The sequence below is a fragment of the Osmerus eperlanus genome, chromosome 8 (genome assembly GCF_963692335.1).
Source record: "Osmerus eperlanus chromosome 8, fOsmEpe2.1, whole genome shotgun sequence".
NCBI lineage: Eukaryota > Metazoa > Chordata > Actinopteri > Osmeriformes > Osmeridae > Osmerus > Osmerus eperlanus.
In genome coordinates this window covers 4,401,210-4,421,791 of record NC_085025.1, presented here as the reverse complement: position 1 = coordinate 4,421,791, position 20,582 = coordinate 4,401,210, and the positions used below count along the sequence as shown (strand labels likewise).

General features: G+C 43.6%; 3 protein-coding genes across 6 annotated transcripts in view; 1 reads left to right on the top strand and 2 right to left on the bottom strand.

Moving 5' to 3' along the window:
* Positions 1–1,215: 1,215 nt before the first annotated feature.
* On the bottom strand, positions 1,216–4,696 carry vrtn (vertebrae development associated). The gene is made up of 3 exons (XM_062468516.1): positions 4,432–4,696; positions 3,510–3,823; positions 1,216–3,362 (listed from the first exon to the last, which is right to left on the bottom strand). Exons 1-3 carry the CDS (start codon positions 4,490–4,492, stop codon positions 1,599–1,601), a joined length of 2,139 nt encoding a protein of 712 aa, XP_062324500.1. The 5' UTR covers positions 4,493–4,696; the 3' UTR covers positions 1,216–1,598.
* Positions 4,697–7,215: 2,519 nt separating this feature from the next.
* LOC134024713 (mitochondrial basic amino acids transporter-like) lies at positions 7,216–12,939 on the bottom strand. Of its 3 annotated transcripts, XM_062467329.1 has the most exons (5): positions 12,515–12,939; positions 10,918–10,961; positions 10,655–10,715; positions 10,210–10,293; positions 7,216–10,037 (listed from the first exon to the last, which is right to left on the bottom strand). In XM_062467329.1, exon 5 carries the CDS (start codon positions 10,035–10,037, stop codon positions 9,264–9,266), a length of 774 nt encoding a protein of 257 aa, XP_062323313.1. In that variant the 5' UTR covers positions 10,210–10,293; positions 10,655–10,715; positions 10,918–10,961; positions 12,515–12,939; the 3' UTR covers positions 7,216–9,263. The 3 variants fall into 3 exon arrangements, with proteins under 3 accessions (XP_062323313.1, XP_062323312.1, XP_062323311.1); XM_062467328.1 differs by having other exon boundaries at positions 10,210–10,715; XM_062467327.1 differs by lacking the exon at positions 10,655–10,715.
* Positions 12,940–13,350: 411 nt separating this feature from the next.
* LOC134025319 (solute carrier family 25 member 47-A-like) overlaps positions 13,351–20,582 on the top strand; it is a 312,104-nt gene continuing 304,872 nt past the window's right edge. The window contains exons 1-6 of one of the 2 annotated variants that reach the window (XR_009931002.1): positions 13,351–13,601; positions 13,961–14,004; positions 14,093–14,164; positions 14,266–14,445; positions 14,759–15,023; positions 15,295–16,304. Coding sequence is in view for 1 of the 2 variants with exons in the window: in XM_062468287.1 (XP_062324271.1) it covers positions 13,565–13,601; positions 13,961–14,004; positions 14,093–14,164; positions 14,266–14,445; positions 14,759–15,023; positions 15,295–15,605 (909 nt within the window). In the remaining variant the exon portion in view is untranslated. Of the gene's footprint in view, positions 13,602–13,960; positions 14,005–14,092; positions 14,165–14,265; positions 14,446–14,758; positions 15,024–15,294; positions 17,235–20,582 lie in introns of those variants that run through there. The other variant, XM_062468287.1, reaches the window with a different exon arrangement.

Here is a 20,582-nt window from a genome sequence, read left to right as displayed (position 1 = left end):
GTCACAATTGATCGAGACCACTACATAATGCCGCTCTGGCAAGTAAAGTAACTGAATCAGAAAATAACAACTCCGGAAAAGAGGCCTGATCCCTTGTACTGATAGTGTTTAATCATCGTGAAAGACTACAGAAAAATGTAGGTCCTGAGTGTGGCATGGCCAGAGTGTTAAATAACCCTAAGAAGAAAGTCTGTTTTGTAATGCTCAAAATTACCCATCATTACCTTCTAGGTATGTGAAAGGAGGTGGAGTATGAAAAAGACACAAAATCAGGCACAAATTGAGTTGAGTGGACAATTTATTGGTATTCTGTCTCAAAAGCAAATGACTGCTTTAACCACATTCAGGGACAAAGACTTGTCTCACCTTGAAAACATGATGGAAACCTTGATGTAAGCAAATAAATATTCAAAGCACCAGTAAAAAAAAACTGTTATGCTGCTTTTATGGCAGTTATACACCAATACAACCATGTCTCAAATTCAAGATCTCTCGATGGGTAATGAATATGTGCAGCAAGATTCATTTCACAGTTAGTAACAAAAAACAAGCGAAATGCACAATGGCACAAATGTGCCAGTGGAACCACAATATCAGACAAGGTGCCAAAAATAGGTAGTTTTAAAAATGATTATGTAAATCAATCAAAATCAAATCCCAAGAGATTTATTGTACATTGTATGAAACAAAAACTCAAGCAAAGTCAACCCTGAAGAAAAAACGAAATGGAATTCCCTGATTTCTAGTTAATAGACAGTTTTATTTAAAAAAATACTATAGTGCAAATATACCTTAGTCATTTTTCTATTGCTGTACATTTTAAATCACCAAATGGAACATTTAAAATTTTAACAAAGTGATGCATCAAGTGAATTCAACCATCAAAAGTGTACCATTAGTTAATGAAACAGGTGTGTATCAAAACCTATTCTGTGCAGTGAATCCCAAAGCAAAAGAAATCTAATTAATTCTAAGCCCTTTCCCTCTTACTACTGAGCAATTTATTTCTAATATTCTACAGGTAAACAGCTAATAATTATTTAGATATATTTCAAGAGAGGAGCACAACATCAAGGAGCATGTAAACAATTCGACTAAAAACAATAACAGAAGCTTAAAGGGTTCCAAACACAATGCTGTAAGGGGATTCAGAAACAAAAGAAGAGGAAAAAAGAACAGCCTCAAAACAAAGAGCACTCTACACCCCTACCCCTCTCCACCCCCTCTCCACCCCCTCATCAGTGACTTTGAACTGCCTTTTGCCTGGAGGGCATCGGGGAGCTTGAATGGGAGCATTGAGGAGGTGGTCTCCTTTCACACACGTGCAAATGTCCGGTAGCTGAGAATGAGCAGAGAAGAGGAGGGGGTGGGGGTGAAAATAACAACATGCTTGGGATGTACCTAGTTGCAATTTAAATTTCAATGTACCAGGTTTCACCAAAGTGAACAATCTGTATCTACATGTAGATTTCTAAACAGCCCAGTGTATCAGCTGGAATTATCTAGCGGGGGAATGTTTGGTTGGAAGAAAGTAGGATTCAGAAGTCAACATGAAATGTTCTTAAAGGGCACCATTTCTTTTGGTACAGCTCATATACTCAAACATGTACCAGAGGTAGACCATGGTGGAGAGCCCTCTTCCACATGTAAAAGGTGGAACGTGGAGTCAGGGGGAAGTAGGACCTGAACTCTTTGAAGGTGGGGAAGGACTTCTCCTCAAAGCGTTGCTGCAAAAACAGCTTGGCTTTGGCCTTGAAGTTAGCCAGAGCCACAACATCCATGACAAACATCTGCTTATCAGTGTCAACCTTGCTGGGCAAGGTGTACCTGGGGACTGGGGGATCAAACTGGGTCATGATGGAGCCTTTCAGACCCTCAGGGCTCTCCTCAAAGGAGAACACACTTTGATCCATCCTGCTCTCCCTCACAGCGTTCTCCGTCATCTCATTTCCTGTTTCTGTGCTACGCACTTCCTGTGCCTCGGGTGTGTTCATCTTGGGGTTGATTTCCAGGTTCCTGGTTCTATCTGACCTGCCGCGCCAACGCCAATAGAAGCTGGGTGATAGGGAGGGGTAGTTGAGTTTAAACTTTGACAGCGACCATTTTAATTTCTGGACACGGAGCTTGGCAGTATCTCTGAACTTCTTCTTTAAGAGATAGTTTACTTTGAAACCTCTGTGGCTGTGTCTCCAAATCTTCCCTCTGGAGACGGCAGCATGATTCTCTGTCGTGGTCAGACCATTTTTTGGACTTTGGCTCTTGTCGGGATCTGAGCTTTCTTCGCTGCTCCCAGCTTTGTAGCCACGGTTGAACAGCATGGCCTCTCTTCTCCAGTTGTAGTAGGTGGATCGAGATATCCCGGGGAAATTCCTTTTGAAGAGTCTGAAGGGGAAGGAGGTGTTCATGGCAATGCAATTCTGCAGACACCTTTTGGCCTCCTGCATGTGGGCCAGAGTCTGGGCCCTCTCTCCCTCCAGCTTGTCGGAGTTGAGGCCAAACAGGCCGGCCACGCTATCATGCTGATCTGGCTTCTCGTGCTTCCCTTCTGGAGAAGACCAGGTCTCCTGCTCGGTGCTCTCCCCAGGACTCACCTCCCCAGCCGAGGAACCAGAGAAGCTTCCACCGGACAGCAGCAGTTCATGCTTCCAGGCAGAGAACGTTGACCTGGAGATCTCCGGGAAGAACTCCTTGAACTTGAGGAAAGGGATGAGGTTACCCTGCAGATAGCTGGCTTGAAGGACCTGCTTTGCCTCGTATCTGACCGCGGACTTCTTGCGGTGTTCCTGGGTCTGCCGCTTCCAGCGGTAGAAGGTGCTCTTGGGGATGTTGTAGTTGTCCTTCAGGCTGGAGTAGGACAGCTTGACATCCTGGTTCAACAGCTCCAGGGTCTTTAGGGGACGGGCCCTCTGGCTGCTGTTGGGACTACCTATGCGGAGGTCGCTCGCCTTTACCAACGCCACAAAATGGTGGGGCTTGAACACAGACCCATACTGTAGCTCACCTGACCACATGATGTGGATAGTGACTGGGTCCAGGTTCTTAGGCCACGTTCTGGGGCGAATGAGGCGGTTGAAGTACGGTCGAATCTTGAAGTTGAACATGGGATAGACCGAGTAGATGTTACACCGCAGGACCGAGGAGAGGGCGTACACGTGCCACATGTTGGCGAAGGAGCCTGGGAAACAGGAGGCTTTGATGTCCGCATCAAAGATGGCCTCCAGGACAGTCATGGGAAGGTTGAGCATCTCTTCTGACTCCTCTGCACAGAGGCTGAAGCGAGCTGCTTGGATCATCACCTTGGAGTCTATCATCCCACACAGGTAGTACCTCTTCCAGAGCAACATCTCCACCACGGTCCTAACCTGCAGGGATAGGAGACATCCATCTTAAGGCAAGTACACAGTCACAAATACAAGCATGTAAACGACAAACAAAACGCAAACCTCATTAGCAATCAGAACAAACAGAGACAGCAGCATTAAAAACATTCCCTGCACTTGCTCACTCACCTGCAGCTCCATGCTAATACTGGTGGTTCCTACCAGCATCATGCTAGCAGCATCAAACAGCAGGTTGCCTTCACCTTTACAGACCAGGGGGAGCAGACCCCCGGGGGCATCTGCTGGGTACAGGCTGTGGGCCATCCTATCGATGCCAGTCCAGTCAGGAAACTCATGGCATGGGGTGTTGGGAAGGGAGAGGGATGCCAGGACCCGATCCACCTCCAAGGCCACAGTGGTAAGGGCATCTAGGCCCGGGCTCTCGGTTGCCTCCTGTAGCTCTCCCAGGACTGACAGCACCACCTCACTCCTCTGGACCATACCTAGTGGGGAGTTACGTTTTTATTAGGCTACAATTTATTTATTTAACAAAGAGTAGAGTATGTGTGAGGAGTGAAAGAGAGAGCAAGGCTTTAGAAGACTGCATTTACAAATACAAAACTACAAATATCTAGTTTTTATTTTTTATTTATTATTGACTTTTTGCTAGAAACTACGCTACACTATTGGAAATTAGACCTCCGGCGAAGCTATGTTTTAGTTTGTTGCATTGAATCTCAAGCTACACTAACGTAAAAAGGAGCACTGCTTGCGTTTGTGAAAGAGAAATAGCACTCCTGAAGCACAATCGAGTGGTAATCTAATACTGTTTGTATTGTCTCTTTTGGCAGTCAACCCTGATCTGAAGTATTCGTTTATAATAGAGGACAGCTCTTTAATAGCAAACGTTGAGAACTAGGCCTAGGTTATACATCGACAAAGTAGCATCTGTGTTTTGAAAGCAAGGCAATTGTATTTAAGCTTTCGTGAATATATTTAAAAGTTGCATTGTATACAGTCACCAGTTTTCAAATAATCTGTCCTCCTTTTCTCTGTGCACGTCTTTCTTCATCGAATTGTTGATAACGTAATTCATTTAAATGTTCCTTACCTGAAGTTGGTATAAACATGTTTCCAGGGCGTAACGTAAGCTGTTTCGGGATGGACGACATGTATATTATAAACTTCTGAATTGTTTCACTCAATTAGTCCATCGTGTGCTCGTGTAGACGCTAGTTACTATGTGTGTCGCTCTGCAATGCAAACGTCTTGAGCTCCGTACATGACTGTTTGGAGATGTGGGAGTGATAAGCAGTATCACCCTTCGGGAAATCTTCCAGTAACACCTCCCTGTTGCCTCTCACGTAGGGCCAGGGTCAATTTCAATGTGAAGTGTGAACAAAAGCCACGGTGTCAGGGCCATCATCAGAGGAACAGTATCGGTACCTGAAACAGAGTCTACAATGTGTTGTGGTTATTTAGCCAAAGAACGTAGATTGTCAGTAGTTAATATTTTCGAAACATTTATTAAAGATGGCAACAATGGCTTACGTTTAGCCTGTCCCAATAAAATAATATTGCTTTATCCTCAATAGGGATTTCCATTTTCAGAATCCGAATGAGCAAGTTTGCACAAACAAACAAGGAATTCAACCCCTCTTTCAAATTTCTTTGAAATGTGGTCTTTGAACATTTATCCCATTAACTCGTTTGTTTTCATAATTGTTTTTGTTCACAACTCATACACACCATAATGGTAGGCCTACTACCAAATGCACTACAATGGTCTTTCCAGAAAAATAGTGGTAGTGGTTAATTATCAGTAGATCATTATTACTTTCACTCTGTACACAAAGTAGTAGTACCAGAGCATTTTGTGGATTGCAGGGGGAAGATCTGCAGACAGCTGTGGAAGTGATATTTAGATAAGGAGGAAAGGGTGACCAGGGTGGCAGGTCATCCTGGTTCTCCAGAGTATCACTTTTAACACCTCTCTGCTCTCGGCCTTTTGCACTCTGGTAATCGGGCCTTTTGTTCTACACAATGTTCCACACAACGGCCCTGCTCACCCACCCTCTAGATAACATTACCCACCAGACTCTCTCTCTCTTAACTTTCCCCCTCTTTCACTCATTACTGTCTCTTCTCTCCCTTTCTCTCTCTCTCTCTCTCTCCCTCTCTCTCTCTCTCTCTCTCTCTCTCTCTCTCTCTCTCTCTCTCTCTCTCTCTCTCTCTCTCTCTCTCTCTCTCTCTCTCTCTCTCTCTCTCTCTCTCTCTCTCTCTCTCTCTCTCTCTCTCTCTCTCTCTCTCTCACACACACACACACATGCTTGTCTCCCCTGTGTGCTCTCCAGGGCATTGGTAGACAAGCTGGTGCCTGATTCCTTCGGGGTTCACAGCAGAGTGAGAGGACACAGGGAGTCAGGTGGCTGAGCGGTTAGGGAATCGGGTTAGTAATCTGAAGGTTGCCAGTTTGATTCCCGGCTGTGCCAAATGACGTTGTGTCCTTGAGCAAGGCACTTCATCCTACTTGCCTCGGGGGAATGTCCCTGTACTTACTGTAAGTCGCTCTGGGTAAGAGCGTCTGCTAAATGACTAAATGTAAATGTAATGTCATTCGAAACTCCATGCCTCAGGCCCACTGCATGGGCAAGCATGTGAATATACTTGTTGATTGTGTACTTATGTGGCACACACACTGGAGTCCTGGCTACAGTGTATCTTAGAATGTATATCCCCAGTCTCTTCTCATTCTGTAGTCAACTAGATATTCAGACCCCTCTCCTCCCCCTACACACACCTAAAATCAGTGACTTGACTCAGTCACACACCTTAAGTGTGTAGATTAGCTGTACTGTGCTATACTGTGAACACAAGGGCAGGCAGGTCAGGGGTGTTGAAAATGCTAATAGGACAACACTGGAACCGGCTCCAGCAGTCTCTCTCATGCTGTGTGTGAGTGAGTGTGTGTGTGTGTGTGTGTGGGGGGGGGGGGGGATGGGGGGGAGTAGAAGCTCAAGTTCTTTGAAGAAAGGATCAGGTACTGTCCCTCGTTCCAGCAGTGTCTTTTGTTGTTGATCATGGCATTGTTGCTCAGGATTAGAGCTCTGACAGAAATGAACTCAGCAGTTGACACCATTATCTGCATTCCTGAGTGATTTTGCTGATAATAGATAGATATATAGATGTACATGGATTGACATTTTTTGGAAGAAGAAACCGTGATCATGCAAATTATGGGATGTGACACACAGACACAGTTGTATCTAGACGACATGGGGCCAAGTCCACTTTGCAATCATTTTTGTAATTTAGTGTTACAGTTATTTGTTTGAGGACATTCACATTACTTGGTTGTACATATTGACTATAATCTGTCATGGAATGCTCCTGCAAATTCTGTAGGATTGAAGTGTGGCTCCTTGCAAGGACTCGTAGTCTTAGGGTTTGATGTTATTTTAATATGCTGTGATAGAGAATGTATTACAGTATGGAATATTAGTTTGGTTGGGAAACCAACTACCTGTTTTAGTGTCACACTGGTAACTGGACCTCACACCATATTAATACATTAATACAAAAATACACTATAGACACACAGTGCATTCGCCAGGAATCCTTGTTGACACCGAAACATTTTACAACCTTTCGAAACTTTTTTAGCTAAACTTGTTTTCTAAAATAATTTTTCAACCTTTCAAAAAAGAACTACCAGCTTGTCTACCAAAGAGCAATTCACTTTGCTGAGGACATAATCGTAACTTCTGCACTTATTAACTTTTAACTACCACAATATCGCTGTAGAATAATTGAATTTACCCAGCCAATCTTTTACTATAAACAATAGTTTATGCTCCCTACTGGACAAATAAAGTAAAACATAAAACAAACTGAGTTAGTTGAGTTTGCCATCTTTATTTTCTTAACAGTTTGTTACAAAAATACCATGAGATCTTTTTTTAACTGTTCAAACCAAAATGTTTAAGACACCACAACTAATAGAGAAAAATATGTCTATATATTTACACATTCCACCCACTTTAAAACATTCCCTTAGATATCACAAATGTTGGGTAACATTCTTTACATATTGCATCTTCCCTCCAAGTCACAGTAGGGTCCACATGATTTGCTAAACTAACAATCCCTTTCATCTTTGTTGTGGACATTGACTGACATAATATGAGATGAAAACATAAATAAAAAGTCAAACATCATTATTATTAACACAAATTATATAAACAGGACAATCATTAATGATTATCTCTTGCAAATGCAACTCGCAAACAACTAATTGTTTGTGATAGATTACCTCAACTCAAAACACAGTCAAGGGTCATGTGCACCATAACTCAGTAGCAAATGCTTCCCCTCGGAACATCCAGTCAAATACATATTAGAGTAGCAGCCATGTTTGTTTTCCCTCAGAGTAGCCAGACACAGTTATGGGGAGAGTGAAAGTACAATTGTGTTACATTCAACAAGATAGATCAGTGTGTTACAATTCACCTCTCTCCTCTCCCCAGCCAGACACAGGTGACCCCCTTCAACCATCCACACACAGACGAATGATTAGCTAAACCAGCTATTGTTGACATTGTTTAAGTAGCTGCTTATTGACTCCAGTGTGGGGAATTCCTCCAGCTTACAGTGAATTTAAGTGCTGTGGAGCACTTGTGCGACTATGTTTTGTTGACATGCTCCCATGTAGTTCTTAGTTCTCGATAACCTCGTACTGAAACTATACAAGCTTCTTTCCAGTGGAAAAAGCATAGGCCAGTTCATGGACAACCAGGGCCACTAGTGAAGTGACACTTGGGGTGTTCTCTGAAAGGAGAACGAATGGGTTATCAGTTCATGAAACAATTATAGACAAACAAATAGCATACAATGACTACAGATGCATGTAACAGTTTTTTTGTGCATTTTCTATATTTACAATGCCCATTAGCCAGGCCAATCTTTTAAAACCAAACTAAATACACCAAAAAACACACAGATTTAAAACAGAGACCAACATGACTAGACAAAACAAAAGTATCACCCTGAATACAAAGCACACTAATCTGACATTATCAACTTCACATTCTGCTTTTCATTTTCCATCAAGGTTGCCATTCTTCTTGTTGCAGTAGATCCTAATCCACAATAAATTGTGTCCTGAATAAGTGCTTTCGTTTTTATCCCTTTCAGTGCTTAAGAGGCTAAATGATTCTCTATCAATAAGGTTAGTTGCCACACGAATAGCACAGAGCTGCACAGAGATACCCTTTTCTACAGGCCATAATACTGCCCACATCTCAAGCAAAACAGCAACAAAGATTGCACTTTACCACAAACATGACCGTGCCATGACAATATCTAAACGTGACCTCAGGTTTATTTGGTTTGGTATCAAAGCTAGCAGCATGTGATTTAGCATGGACAAGCTTTGGGTTAAACCTCTGTCCTACCCTTACAGTTTCACTCTTTTTGCTCAAGAAGATAACAGTGCTTTGCTTCTTTTTGCCAGTTAAACTGTTTATAACATAAGGCTGGAAAAGCGTTTCTTTGAAACACCACATGAAATCAACTGCCAAAATAAAGATATGTACATCTGCAGTGTCACACTGCATATTTATATATGTGTATATGTACATTAACAATGGTATATACTGTAGTACATACACAGAAAACTTGGGCATTCAGAATCAAAAGTCTACGACTCTTCCCCTCACCACAACCAATCATGAGGCTCAGTAACATGTCTAGACCAGTGCTTTCCAACTATTTTCTAGCTTTCAACTATTGATCTGAATATTTTAGTAACCACTTCTGAGACCAATCACGTGACCACAAATCCAAACCAACAGAGGTATTCAGATCCCTTTTTTTTTGGAAACCACCAGCCTGGAGTAGAACGAGGAAGACAGCATCAAAGGGTCACAGCGTGCCTTCCTGGGGTCACAGGCTGGACGCCTGAGCCTGTGGCTGTAGCTGTGTCTGGTGGGGGGCAGCCAGCGCCGGCTCACAGTCCTTAGGCCCCTCCTCCACCCCGCGGGCGTACATGAGCACCAGTGTTACCGTGGCGAATGTGGCCGCGTTGACAGGGAAGGCCCTGAGGAGTGTGGAGGTGAGCCCTCGCGTGAACACCCTCAAGCCCTCCTTCTTCACGCTCTGCCGCACGCAGTCAGCGATGCCGCTGTACTGGTACACCCCGCCCACACCGTCGGCCTGGAGGCGGGACTTGATCACGTCCACCGGATAGGTGGAGAGCCAGGAAGCGATGCCGGACATGCCGCCGGCGAACAGCAGTTTGGGGATCATGTAGGGGTCGTTCTGCTCGAAGCCCAGGGAGCGGGTCAGGACGTCGTAGGCCAGGAAGTAGACACCAAAGCCTGGTGTCTCACGGAGCAGGGTGGTCACCATGCCACGGTTCACCCCGAGCAGGCCCTCGCGGTTGTAGATGCGGACCAGGCAGTCCAGGGAGTTCTTATAGAGCTTCCTCTTGGACTTCTTCTCCCCTGTGCCCTGCATCTGCATGCGAGTCTTGGCCAGCTCCATGGGACAGCAGATCACACACTGGATGGTCCCTGCCGCCGCCCCGGCGATGAACTGGTTCATGGGCGTGTCGTGTCCCAGCTGGCGCAAGGCGTTGCCCTGCACACCAAACACGATGGCGTTGATGAAGGTCAGGCCCATCATGGGGGAGCCGATGCCTTTGTAGAGTCCAAACATCTGGTGTGGAGGGGGGGGGGAGGTGTTGATGAAAATGTTTCAATTACGCAATTGAAAACAATTAAGCAAGCCACCAGTAAAAATTGCAAGTTATTCACTGATGTAAATAAGCAAGATGCATGCTATCCTTCCCTATTTGGATGACAAGACACATGATTAAAATGTTACTCACTGATTCCTGCCGTATGATGGACTGAAAACAATGAATGGTCCCGCGATACAGGGGCTTGTCCACATTCTGAACCTGGAGCCTGACCTGCAACAGACAGGATACAGTCAGAAGTAGAACCAGGAAGTCCAATCAGGTTCAGATCAGAAAAACAATTCACCCACAAGACATCCTGACTATGTCGTTCTGATAAACATAACGTGAAAAAGAGTGAGGGGAAAACACTGAACGATGACATTCCAAACTGATAGGCTAATACATGTACTGTGAATGAAGTGTGAAGACATGACTAATCTGATACAATGAACAAACTGTCAACTGATACATGGAAGAGTTTACAGTTGGTTAGGGGCTGGGGAGGGTTCCTACATATCCTACTGCTTTCTGATTGAACAAAACCAAGAACCAAAAGACACAGAGACAAGGGATGGACCTGAACTTTACTTACTACTGTTTATGGCTGGGAAGAGGTAGTTTATCCCTTATCTACAAACACAGTAAGACTTATTCTGTAAAATGAAGAAAGTCCTTGTTACAGGTAACAAGGCAATCTCCTTAGTCATTATCTGAGCAGGATATAAACCAGGTATTATCCAATTAGCTGTTGATGACATGCATAATACAGTCAAGTTTGCAGCTTAATTTATATTCTGAGAAAAAGCTGTTAAAAAATAAAATATGGGGGAGGGGGGGGGGGGGGACAAGGTTTACCTTCACAGTGTCAAAAGGATGTCCAACCAAGACTCCGGCGGCACCTAGAAGATGCAACAACAAAAAGAGAGGGAAAGAGATACAATTACAAAACTTATCAAGCAGACAATCTTGTGTCGGAACAGCAGTGTTTTAGCAACACAATGTTGTTTACAAGTCATGTGTCATTAAACGTCCCTCCACAAGCAAGCAGAGGCAATCCGGTCTAAATACATACTGTGACTAATCTAAGAATGATATTAAAGCACCATGTGTAGCGTCAGCTTGTAACTAGACTCTCCTGTGAGTGTCTGTAATCTAGAAATCTCTGCCTCCTCCGGCCTCCTTCAGAAAACTGAGAGATCCTCACCTCTCAGTTTCTCTGAATGTTATGTAACTCAGGTTCATGGAGTGCCTGTGTTCTGATGCCAGTTTAGTCTCTGGCTAATCATTCTTGCCGTGTAACTTGATACAAGGTGCTGGCTGTGCCTGGTGAAACTCAATTCCCGGGGTCTGACTGGGCCTACTCCACAGCCATAAATAGACCTTCACACGCCCTAGCAGTGTACCAACCACGTTAACAGTTGGCACCAAAACATTCCATAAAGGAATGTCATTGTCAAAAGGTGCTTTGGAACCCATGTATGCACGGACGTTGGCCGACTACAAGCTGTCTGCCTGCCCAGCTGAAACGCGGCAGGATAATCCTGTCTATGTCACAACAGACTGTCCCAAACCAGCCAATTAGGAGAGGATTCCTGGTGTAAGCCAGACACTGCAGCGGGTCATGATCTGCTGTAACTTCAAAACATTACCTCCATGTTTAGAAAAGGATAGCCCACACTTTGAGACTGTACTATTAACTTGTTGTGACACAAAACACCGTCGTTCAATTAAGTTATTGTAAGAGTAGAATTAGACTGTAGGCCTAGATTTTAACTTATGTCCCATGGTATTGGAGTCCTGGAACCATTATTATATGTAATCATATGCAAACGTAAACAACAGCTTATACTTGGTTGTCCTCTGATTAAGGTCTGGCTTCCCCCTTGTATCCACTCACTTGCTGAAGGTGGGCAACCACAACCGTTTTACAGTATACGACTGGCAGAAGTGAAAGAGCGTACGTGTGTGTGTGATTTATTGTCACCTACTAACCGAGCGCTATCTTGGGACCACCTCTGACTAAAGAACATGCGTGCCTTTCATTCTTAACGGCGTGTCCAGAGGACATGGGGGGGGGGACTGGAATCAACTGTCACCAATCTTTCAGAAGCACCATTGATCATTTACAAATAAGACAATAGTCTATTATGCAATACCAAACATGCAATTCAAGATGACCTCGTCTAGATGTCAAAACAACTTCCAACCGTATCCAAATTCACACATATCACATTGGGCAGTTATTAGCGCCCTTTCCTTTAAACCTGCAGCGAGATTTGGGGGCCCGGATGCTCCATCGACCGGCACTTATTTCCTGGCCGGAGATGAGCTAGCTAGCCTAACAAGCTAGCTAACTGTCGCACTAGGAAGTAGATAGCTACAGTAGTCTAGCAACTAGCTAGCCAACGAGAACTAATATCAAATGAACATGGTGGGGGCCATTGTGACTTACCTCCAATGCAGCCAGCAAGAAAGTCCATCACCACTCTTCAACTAATATTGGCAATCGAGACGAAAATTATCTGCCAATGAGTTTGGACAGTTTAACACAACCGGAGTTCTATGGCTGGCTAGCTAGCTTCACCTACTGTATCTTCTCTTGATGTCACGCAAACTGCTACCTCACTGTGTCGTCTCACGCAATCGACCCAGCTAGCTAACTAGCTACACTGACAAGTGTCTTTTCTCCAACTCGTTTATTTTCTCAGTGTGAATGCACTGATTGTAGGTATCTCATTTTTATTAAAGTATGCTTATTCAGCTTGAATTAACCCTTATTCGTCTCTAGTGGTCACGTTGATAAATTCCGTCACCACCGCGCAGACAGACCCCTTCTCTATTTCTATTCCCGGTCATTTGACAGACTGCACGGAGGCGTGTAGCCTACGTGGTTCGCCGACCACAACGTATCCAATCCAATCACAGTTTCAAAGCCGACGCCCAGAGCCACGTTGTTGACGCCTATTTTCAGACCTTACCCCCATTACTTATTGGTTGAGAAGGGACAAAATATCTTTGACGTTGCTTTCCCAATTGCATCAGCTTCAGCCTATTACGATGATGGGTCAAGTCTTTTTTTGTCCAGTGTGATTTAAACAACTGAAAGCAGATTTTGGAGCAAAGATGAATGTTAAAATCCACCTTATCTTAGCCTAATTAGCTAAAAAAGGGTGCATTAAAATTGACATTGACATTTTCATGGTCTAAAAAATGGACGTAGGCCTACTACTAGTCAACCGCCATCATCCAATCAATCATCGAAGTCAGATCGGAATACTTCGGAGTGTGTCGGCACCACTCGGCTATACTGTTTTGTAACGTCGAAACCATGCTCCTCACACATGAAGGGCAAGCAGGCAGCTAACTGCACAAGTCTGGTCTTGGTTTAGATACAGCACTTAAGACTACTATACCACTACCAAGACTACCAATATGCGCACTGAGGATATTTTGTCACAATATCTGCCCAGCTAACGCTACCGAAGTCTTTTTCAGATCAGGGATGCATATTGCGGATTTTGTAGCTGGATCTATTGGAGGTACTTATTGGCAGATATAGTGCCTGATATCTGTTGTATTTATAAAAGCACGTCAGCGAAGGATCATAGTTATCCATGTCCAGTAGTTAAGAAAAGGCCCTAGCGCTATTAAGGCTTACTCTAAAAATAGCTCGTTAGGGAACATTGGTCTGCCGTTGATCAAACCTGAGCTTATGTATCTGTCACACGCACCCAACTGTTAAACTAGACTGAAGATCTTTTGGCACCAGGGGTGCAGCTCGAGTTGTTTATAACCGCCAATAGTCTCGCATTTAGTTCCCCATCCAGTAGTAACAAGACGTACAAAGCGATTTGAGATACGTTGCAACTCTATATATGTATTCTCATTATAAATGCAGGTGGATTTGGAGTTGCTGTTGGATACCCCCTGGACACAGTAAAGGTAGGAGTATTGGTAGAGATGTGTAGAGTATTTCAGTTCAATTTCTGATGATGATAATCACAATGATGGGTATTTTACAATTTTCAAGGTCAGAATCCAAACTCAGAAACAATTCACTGGGATATGGCAGTGCGTCATAGCAACAGGAACGAAGGAAGGGGTGAGTAGCATGTCTTCGCCACCTTGTTCTCTAGAAGAACCTCTCAGTGGCCCTCCTGACCCGTGTGTGTGTCTTCTCCCTGCTCTGTCTGTACACTCCAGGTGCACGGCTTCTACAAGGGGATGTCCCTGCCTGTTACCACGGTTTCTATTACTTCTTCTGTGGTGTTTGGCACGTACAGGAACTGTCTCCAATGTCTGAGCCAGCTGCGAGGAGGTCTTGGGACCCACAACACCAAACTTGACATCTTTCTCTCTGGTCTGGCTGGGGGTGTGGCTCAGGTAACAAATACTTTCTTTTGATTGGACAGTATTGGTGCAGGGCACAGAGGGATGGTGTGAATCAGCACCTGTTAGTACTTTATGGTTTTAAATAAAGTTTTGATGTTTTATATTAACATAATTCTGTTGCTCAACCGTCCGACTTAGTTGACTGCTTTTAAAACTATGCACTTCTGAGTCCGTTGTACTTTCTACATTCACCAGTTGTATGGCACTTAGGATAAAAGCTTCTCAAGTAAATAAATACAATTTAATGTAAAGTTTTACGCATATTCTTGTGCTGACCATGGGCCTACATCATTTGGACCCTCAGGTGACAGTGATGTCCCCAGGTGACATAGTGAAGGTGCGTCTGCAATGCCAGACTGAGTCCATGCGTGCTAGAGCCAACCTGCCCAAACCCAAGTACCGTGGTCCAGTTCACTGCCTTCTGACCATCGCCAGAGAGGAGGGGGTTCTGGGACTCTACAGGGGAGCTCTTCCCCTTATCTTCAGAGATGGACCTTCCTTTGCCACTTACTTCCTGACCTACAGCATGCTGTGTGATTATCTAACCCCTCCAGGGAAGAATGGACCTGGTCAGTGATGCTCCAACACTATCAATACGCCTCCACCCTCTCAATTTTTTCCTCATTTTTTTCTCTTATTCTCTCTCTCTTTCTCTCTCTCGTTGTTAAAAGTGTGAACAGCCTTGAATCATAATCATATAAGATAGAATTATTCTTTACTCTCGTAATGGCATTGTGAAATTCACACTTGAGTCGATTATTTAAAAAAAATATTTGTGAAAAAAAGAAAAAAGCCTGCTACACCAACCGTCTTCTAACTCTGCTATCCTCTGGTGCTCAGAGTGGACTGGTGTGATGCTGGCTGGGGGCGTAGCCGGCATGACCGGCTGGACTGTGGGTACACCCATGGATGTGATCAAGGCCCGTCTACAGATGGACGGCTCAAGGGAGACCAAGAGATACAAGGGCTTCTTCCACTGCATCGCTGAGACTGCCCGTGTGGAGGGCGGAGGGGTGTTCTTCAGGAGCCTGGGGATCAACTGCCTGCGAGCCTTCCCTGTCAACATGGTGGTGTTCGCTACATACGAGCTCCTGGTCGGCGTCCTAAGGACCCCACCTGATGCCGTGGAACCTAACCGCTTGGATTTTTAATGAGGGGAATTACAGCTCTCTATCTATCTCTATCTCTCTCTTCTGGTGTTCATTGGTTGCTTTTAGCATGTGCAGCATTATCCTACAGTGTGATGACCCTATGAAGCCTCAGGAAAAAAACGATTCATGCTTACCCCCCTCTGGTGGCTACCTCTACTTCCCCACCTGTCCTGTCGCCATGAGGAAGAGAGAGTGAAAGAGAGAACGAGAGAGTAGCCTAAAAGTTCAGCTGCTGAGGGGGAACAACGACTGTGTCCGTTATCAGGCACATATTTTACTTGAATGTGTATTTTATTTGTTCACAATTTATGATAGTGCTGCGAAGCATCAGGGAAACATCAGAAACACTGTAGAGTAGTACTCTGGTGAGTTAAACATACAGGAAAGATGCACAGATAATGTGCAGATACAAAGATGAGCTATATTAGGGTTTCATTTGTTTGATTTTGAAATAGGTGGTAGTGACATCATCTTCTCTGTTGGGGTGATTCTTGTATTTGTGGCCTGAACTAGCACTGTGGATTAATCTCAGGGGACCTCTGATGTAATTTATTCTGCTAATTGTGGATAGTGTTACAACCTTATGGTGGGCTGTACTCTCAAGGGCTGAGGGATAGTTAATAAGATAAATACTTCTGTCCGGATTGCTAACATGAGTACACATGACTGGTGAGACTCGAGGTTTAAATTAAGTGCTGGGTGTTTTTCGCACACTGAAAGTGTGTAAGTTTTCCGTCCTTAGAAATAAGTGTAGCCATTTTTGTGTAGGTGTACATGTGCAGGAGGGTACGATTTCATATCACTAAGTTGGTATCAGTCGGCAACTGTTCTCTTTCTGAGGATTTGGCCAAAGGCTGCTGTTTGCTTTGTGAGCCACCGGGGGGTGCTGTAGACCTCCATGGGAGAAGAAGAGTCGCAACCACAACGCTATTCAAAGTACCTTACATTTACATTAAAGCATCGTGAGGCAATATCAAACACATTTAAATGCAATTCAAAGAGTTAAAAATGTAAATAAAGCTAAAGTACAGTATGTTCAGGAGAGAATAAGTTACAGTGCCGTGTAAGATAATAAACACAACCTGACCTGCAGACTGGGAATGTGTTCCAGATATGCGGTCTGTAAAAACTGAAAGTTGTCTCCATCTTTAGTGTGGACTCTGGACACAGAAAGCCGAAGTGTTTCAGACGTTCTGACAGGCCAGGATGGCTCATAACGTAATAGGAGATCAGAAGTGAATGTGGCCCTAAACCGCACTAATTGAAATGAAAATAAGTGGACAGATAAAAAGCAAGTGTAAAGACCTCAGAACTGCAGTGATGTTTGGAAGACCATAAAAGTAGCAGTGTTCTGAATTGGCTGCATCTGTCTCATCTGGATCAAATCAAAATTTATTTGTATAGCCCTTTTTACAAGCAATGTCACAGAGGGCTTCACATACACCCAAAGAACTGCACCTCAACCAACCTAAACCCTCAAGGAAGATTAGGAAAAACTCCCAGAAAAACTCACATCTGGAGGATTTGGGTTTTTGGAAAGATGTTACAGTTTATCTTCCTATAGTCTCGCATTTAGTTCCTCATCCAGTAGTAACAAGACGTACAAAGCGATTTGAGATAGGGTTAGGGTTTAGGGTTTAATTTTTGTTGTAAAATGAAAAGAATATTTTTGAAATAAACAAGTTAAACAAGTTATTGGATGTCTCCAATGCACTCCATTATAATTTAATACTATTTTCTTTTTAATTTCATAAATACAGTATATATAATACAGGTGCAAATATGCAAATTATCATATGAATGCAGGCCATTGATTTGGATACATTGATCAAGCATATATCTGCAACAGACCTTTAGGGTCACCTAATGGATAATGAGTGCCAGTGCATCCTTGACATTGTGTAGCCAAACAACATCAAACACGATTACCTAGAACCAGTATGAGACAGGATCACGGTTTAAACCTGCTCTACTGGTAAATGTGGACCACTTGTACATTTGCGCACACACACCCACGGTTATATCGAGTTCTTTGAATTTAAAGAGCCAGTTTTGGAATAATGGTAACAGTTTACCATCAAGCCTAACATGAGGTGCTGCTGAGTTGTCAGTAATCTAATAATGGGAGATGAATGGATACACAAATGGAGAGAACAGATAAATATGGTTTAGACGAGATCCATGGGAGTCCTCTACTATTACTATACATTCACTTAAGGGTTCCAGTTGGAATTTTAACGTTTTTGGCATGACCAGATGCTAGTCATCAAAAACATTCCCGCTCAATTGGGGCAAGAGTTCTTTTGGAAACTGGGCTTTTTCACAAAGAAATACCCTCTGAAGTTCTACGAATCACCGACCCTGTATGCTGTAACAAGAAAAAACCCTGAATGTTTCCTTTGTTCAGTGTTCATAATTAAACCCTGCATGTCTTTCCCTTATGCAACAAAAACACCAGCAATTACGTAAGCTTCTAAAAAGCCACATACTACACTGGGACTGGATAGTGTGAAAATGGGATGGACGATTTCTTGTTTTAAATATATAGCGAATTCAATTTGGAATATAGTTAGTGATCGTTTCATGAAATACAAAATGTTTCTACAACTGAGAAGAAGAGCCAATTAAACAGTCCAGTCATTGAATTAGTCACACTAGAACTTACCTGCTTGGTGCAGATACTATCACTATCTACAACTACCCATAACAGCTATAATTTGAGGATGGTTGAAGATTCTTCTCATCAGCCAGCCAATCACCATAGCTGTTGAGGATGGTTGGAGGTTCTTCTCAACAGCCAGCCAATCACCAAAGCTGTTGTCAGACAAAAATGATTATACTGAGCTTCACTGTAAATTGGTTCAGAAGCTGAAGCATGCCAAAACAAATCTGAACTGACTTGACTTTTCCATCATTTCTAATCAACATTTATAACAAATAAGCACAAACAGCACCATTTTGTAAACTGAGAACAAAAAGGCACTCTGGGAAAGACTGCTTCTGTGTTATATGATTACATCGACCACCCTCTCCAGTACCTAAAAACAAAATGCCATCTGGAGGGTTTGCGGGTAAGACACGGTCTCAATCACATCCACTCTGGAAAAGCTTCATTTTGTTGCCAGAATCTCTCCTCGGTAACTGCCACTTAGGTCCCCATTCATCCCGTGCTGTTTAGGCTATTTTGAGAGCTCTGCGCTTCCCTGTTGGTAACGTGTGCTGCTGGGTAAATCTGCAGCCCCGTTGGCCCCGTCCCTTTACCTCAGATGACACCGAGCGGACGGCGTTCAGGAGAGAAGACTAGAGGAGGGATGGAGGGGGTGTGAGGACAACGAGAGGAGGTCCTCCTTCAGATGGCACTGCAGATGACAATGAGATGGGCAGATGGAGGCATGGAGAGGGTTGGAGAGGAGGGTATGGGGGAGGTGAGGTGGAGGGGGGGTGGCAGAGGAAAATATGCTACTTGTGATGGTTTTGAGACCTAGTAGATGGAGAGACGAGAGAAAGGGGGGATGACAGAAAGATGGACAGTGCGGGGAGAGAAGGACGAGAAGAGAGGACACTGCTCCAAAGATGCCCTTTTTACCTGAACATATTGAACATATCAGGACAGGAGCTGAGGTAAGAATAATAAGAATAATAAGGAAGATATGTTAGGGAAAAGAACCGAGGGCCACGGTACTTGATGAGAAGGACCCACTGCTAAATTATTCTGCAGGGGATGAGATGCAGTCTTTGGTCTGTGGTAATTTGTACTGTACTTCAGATTGTTCTGCATGAGAGGAACACTAACTCTGAACAGATGCTGTGCAGCGAGTGCACAGCCAAGAAAAAGACAAGAAAGAACCTCAGAGAGCGGAACCCAATTCCACAGGAGGCAAACCAGAATCAGAGAGGTAGATCTGTTACTCTGACAGGAAGTTAAGGGCCTTGCATTGCAAGAAATTCAATCGTGGGTTTTTTATGCGTCTGGAAATGCAGATTGTGAAAGGCCTGGTATGCTGTTCATTCCACAATACAGTTGACTTCAGACCAGAATCTGATATTAACTCATACATGACGATGGCAAGCATTGCAACATCCTTCAAACAGAGCACCAAAGCTCCCACCACCATCTTATTACAGTTTTTCTCAATTGTTTACACACAAATACTGGTACTTGAGACACAATGACCACAACATGTAACTCATGCACCAACCCCATGAACCAATTCTGCTAAACTACAAGCACAATTCCTGCTTTACACTCAAATTGCAGTTCTAAAACACACTTTTTTCAAAACACTACACACAATTCTCTGCATTTGGCACAATTTTCATGAAGAAAATCTTTTGTTTTCACAATGAACACACTGCCATTCAAATACGCACACTGACTCATCGCATGGACAAACACCTGTCACACAGTTTTACAATTAGCAATCAGAGCTTTAGCATAAAAGGGCAACAGGTGACCTCTTCTGTTTTTGAGCAATGGATGCCAACATTGGAAACAGAGGCAGAGGAGTGAGAGTAAGAGGAGGAGGACGGGGAGGACAAGGATGAGGAAGGCCAAGGACCATAATCTCTGATGAGATCCGAGCCGCTTTGGTTGACCATGTGGTCAACCATGGTCTAACAATGAGGGAGGCTGGGCAAAGAGTACAGCCAAATTTGAGCAGGTACACTGTAGCATCCATCATCCGGACTTTCCGAAATGAGAATAGGTAAGAAATCTACTCTCACTACAAAATTGAAGTAGGCCTACTGCATATCAATACAGTACTCAATGAGTACAGTAGTACAGTATTGCCTGTGGACTGTTCTGTATGACTGTAAAAATAAAGTATGTTTCAAGTATTTGGAAAATGTATTCCTACTTTGTATTCCTACACAGTATTTACAGTATTTTACTATTTGTTTGGCAGAACTGAAAGATTACCAACACAAGGTGGTCGGGAATGTCTTCTGTCTCCTGAACAGGAAACTGAAATCATG

What these genes read in the sequence shown, in the direction of transcription:
- vrtn (XM_062468516.1), bottom strand. Translation starts at nt 4,492, where the DNA reads ATGTCGTCCATCCCGAAACAGCTTACGTTACGCCCTGGAAACATGTTT. An exon ending in CATGTTTATACCAACTTCAG is followed by an intron (nt 3,824 to 4,431) that starts GTAAGGAACATT and finishes ACTCCCCACTAG; the next exon opens with GTATGGTCCAGAGGAGTGAG. An exon ending in GTATTAGCATGGAGCTGCAG is followed by an intron (nt 3,363 to 3,509) that starts GTGAGTGAGCAA and finishes CTATCCCTGCAG; the next exon opens with GTTAGGACCGTGGTGGAGAT.
- LOC134024713 (XM_062467327.1), bottom strand. Translation starts at nt 12,542, where the DNA reads ATGGACTTTCTTGCTGGCTGCATTGGAG. An exon ending in TCTTGCTGGCTGCATTGGAG is followed by an intron (nt 10,962 to 12,514) that starts GTAAGTCACAAT and finishes TGCATCTTCTAG; the next exon opens with GTGCCGCCGGAGTCTTGGTT. An exon ending in CCATCATACGGCAGGAATCA is followed by an intron (nt 10,038 to 10,209) that starts GTGAGTAACATT and finishes CCTCCACACCAG; the next exon opens with ATGTTTGGACTCTACAAAGG.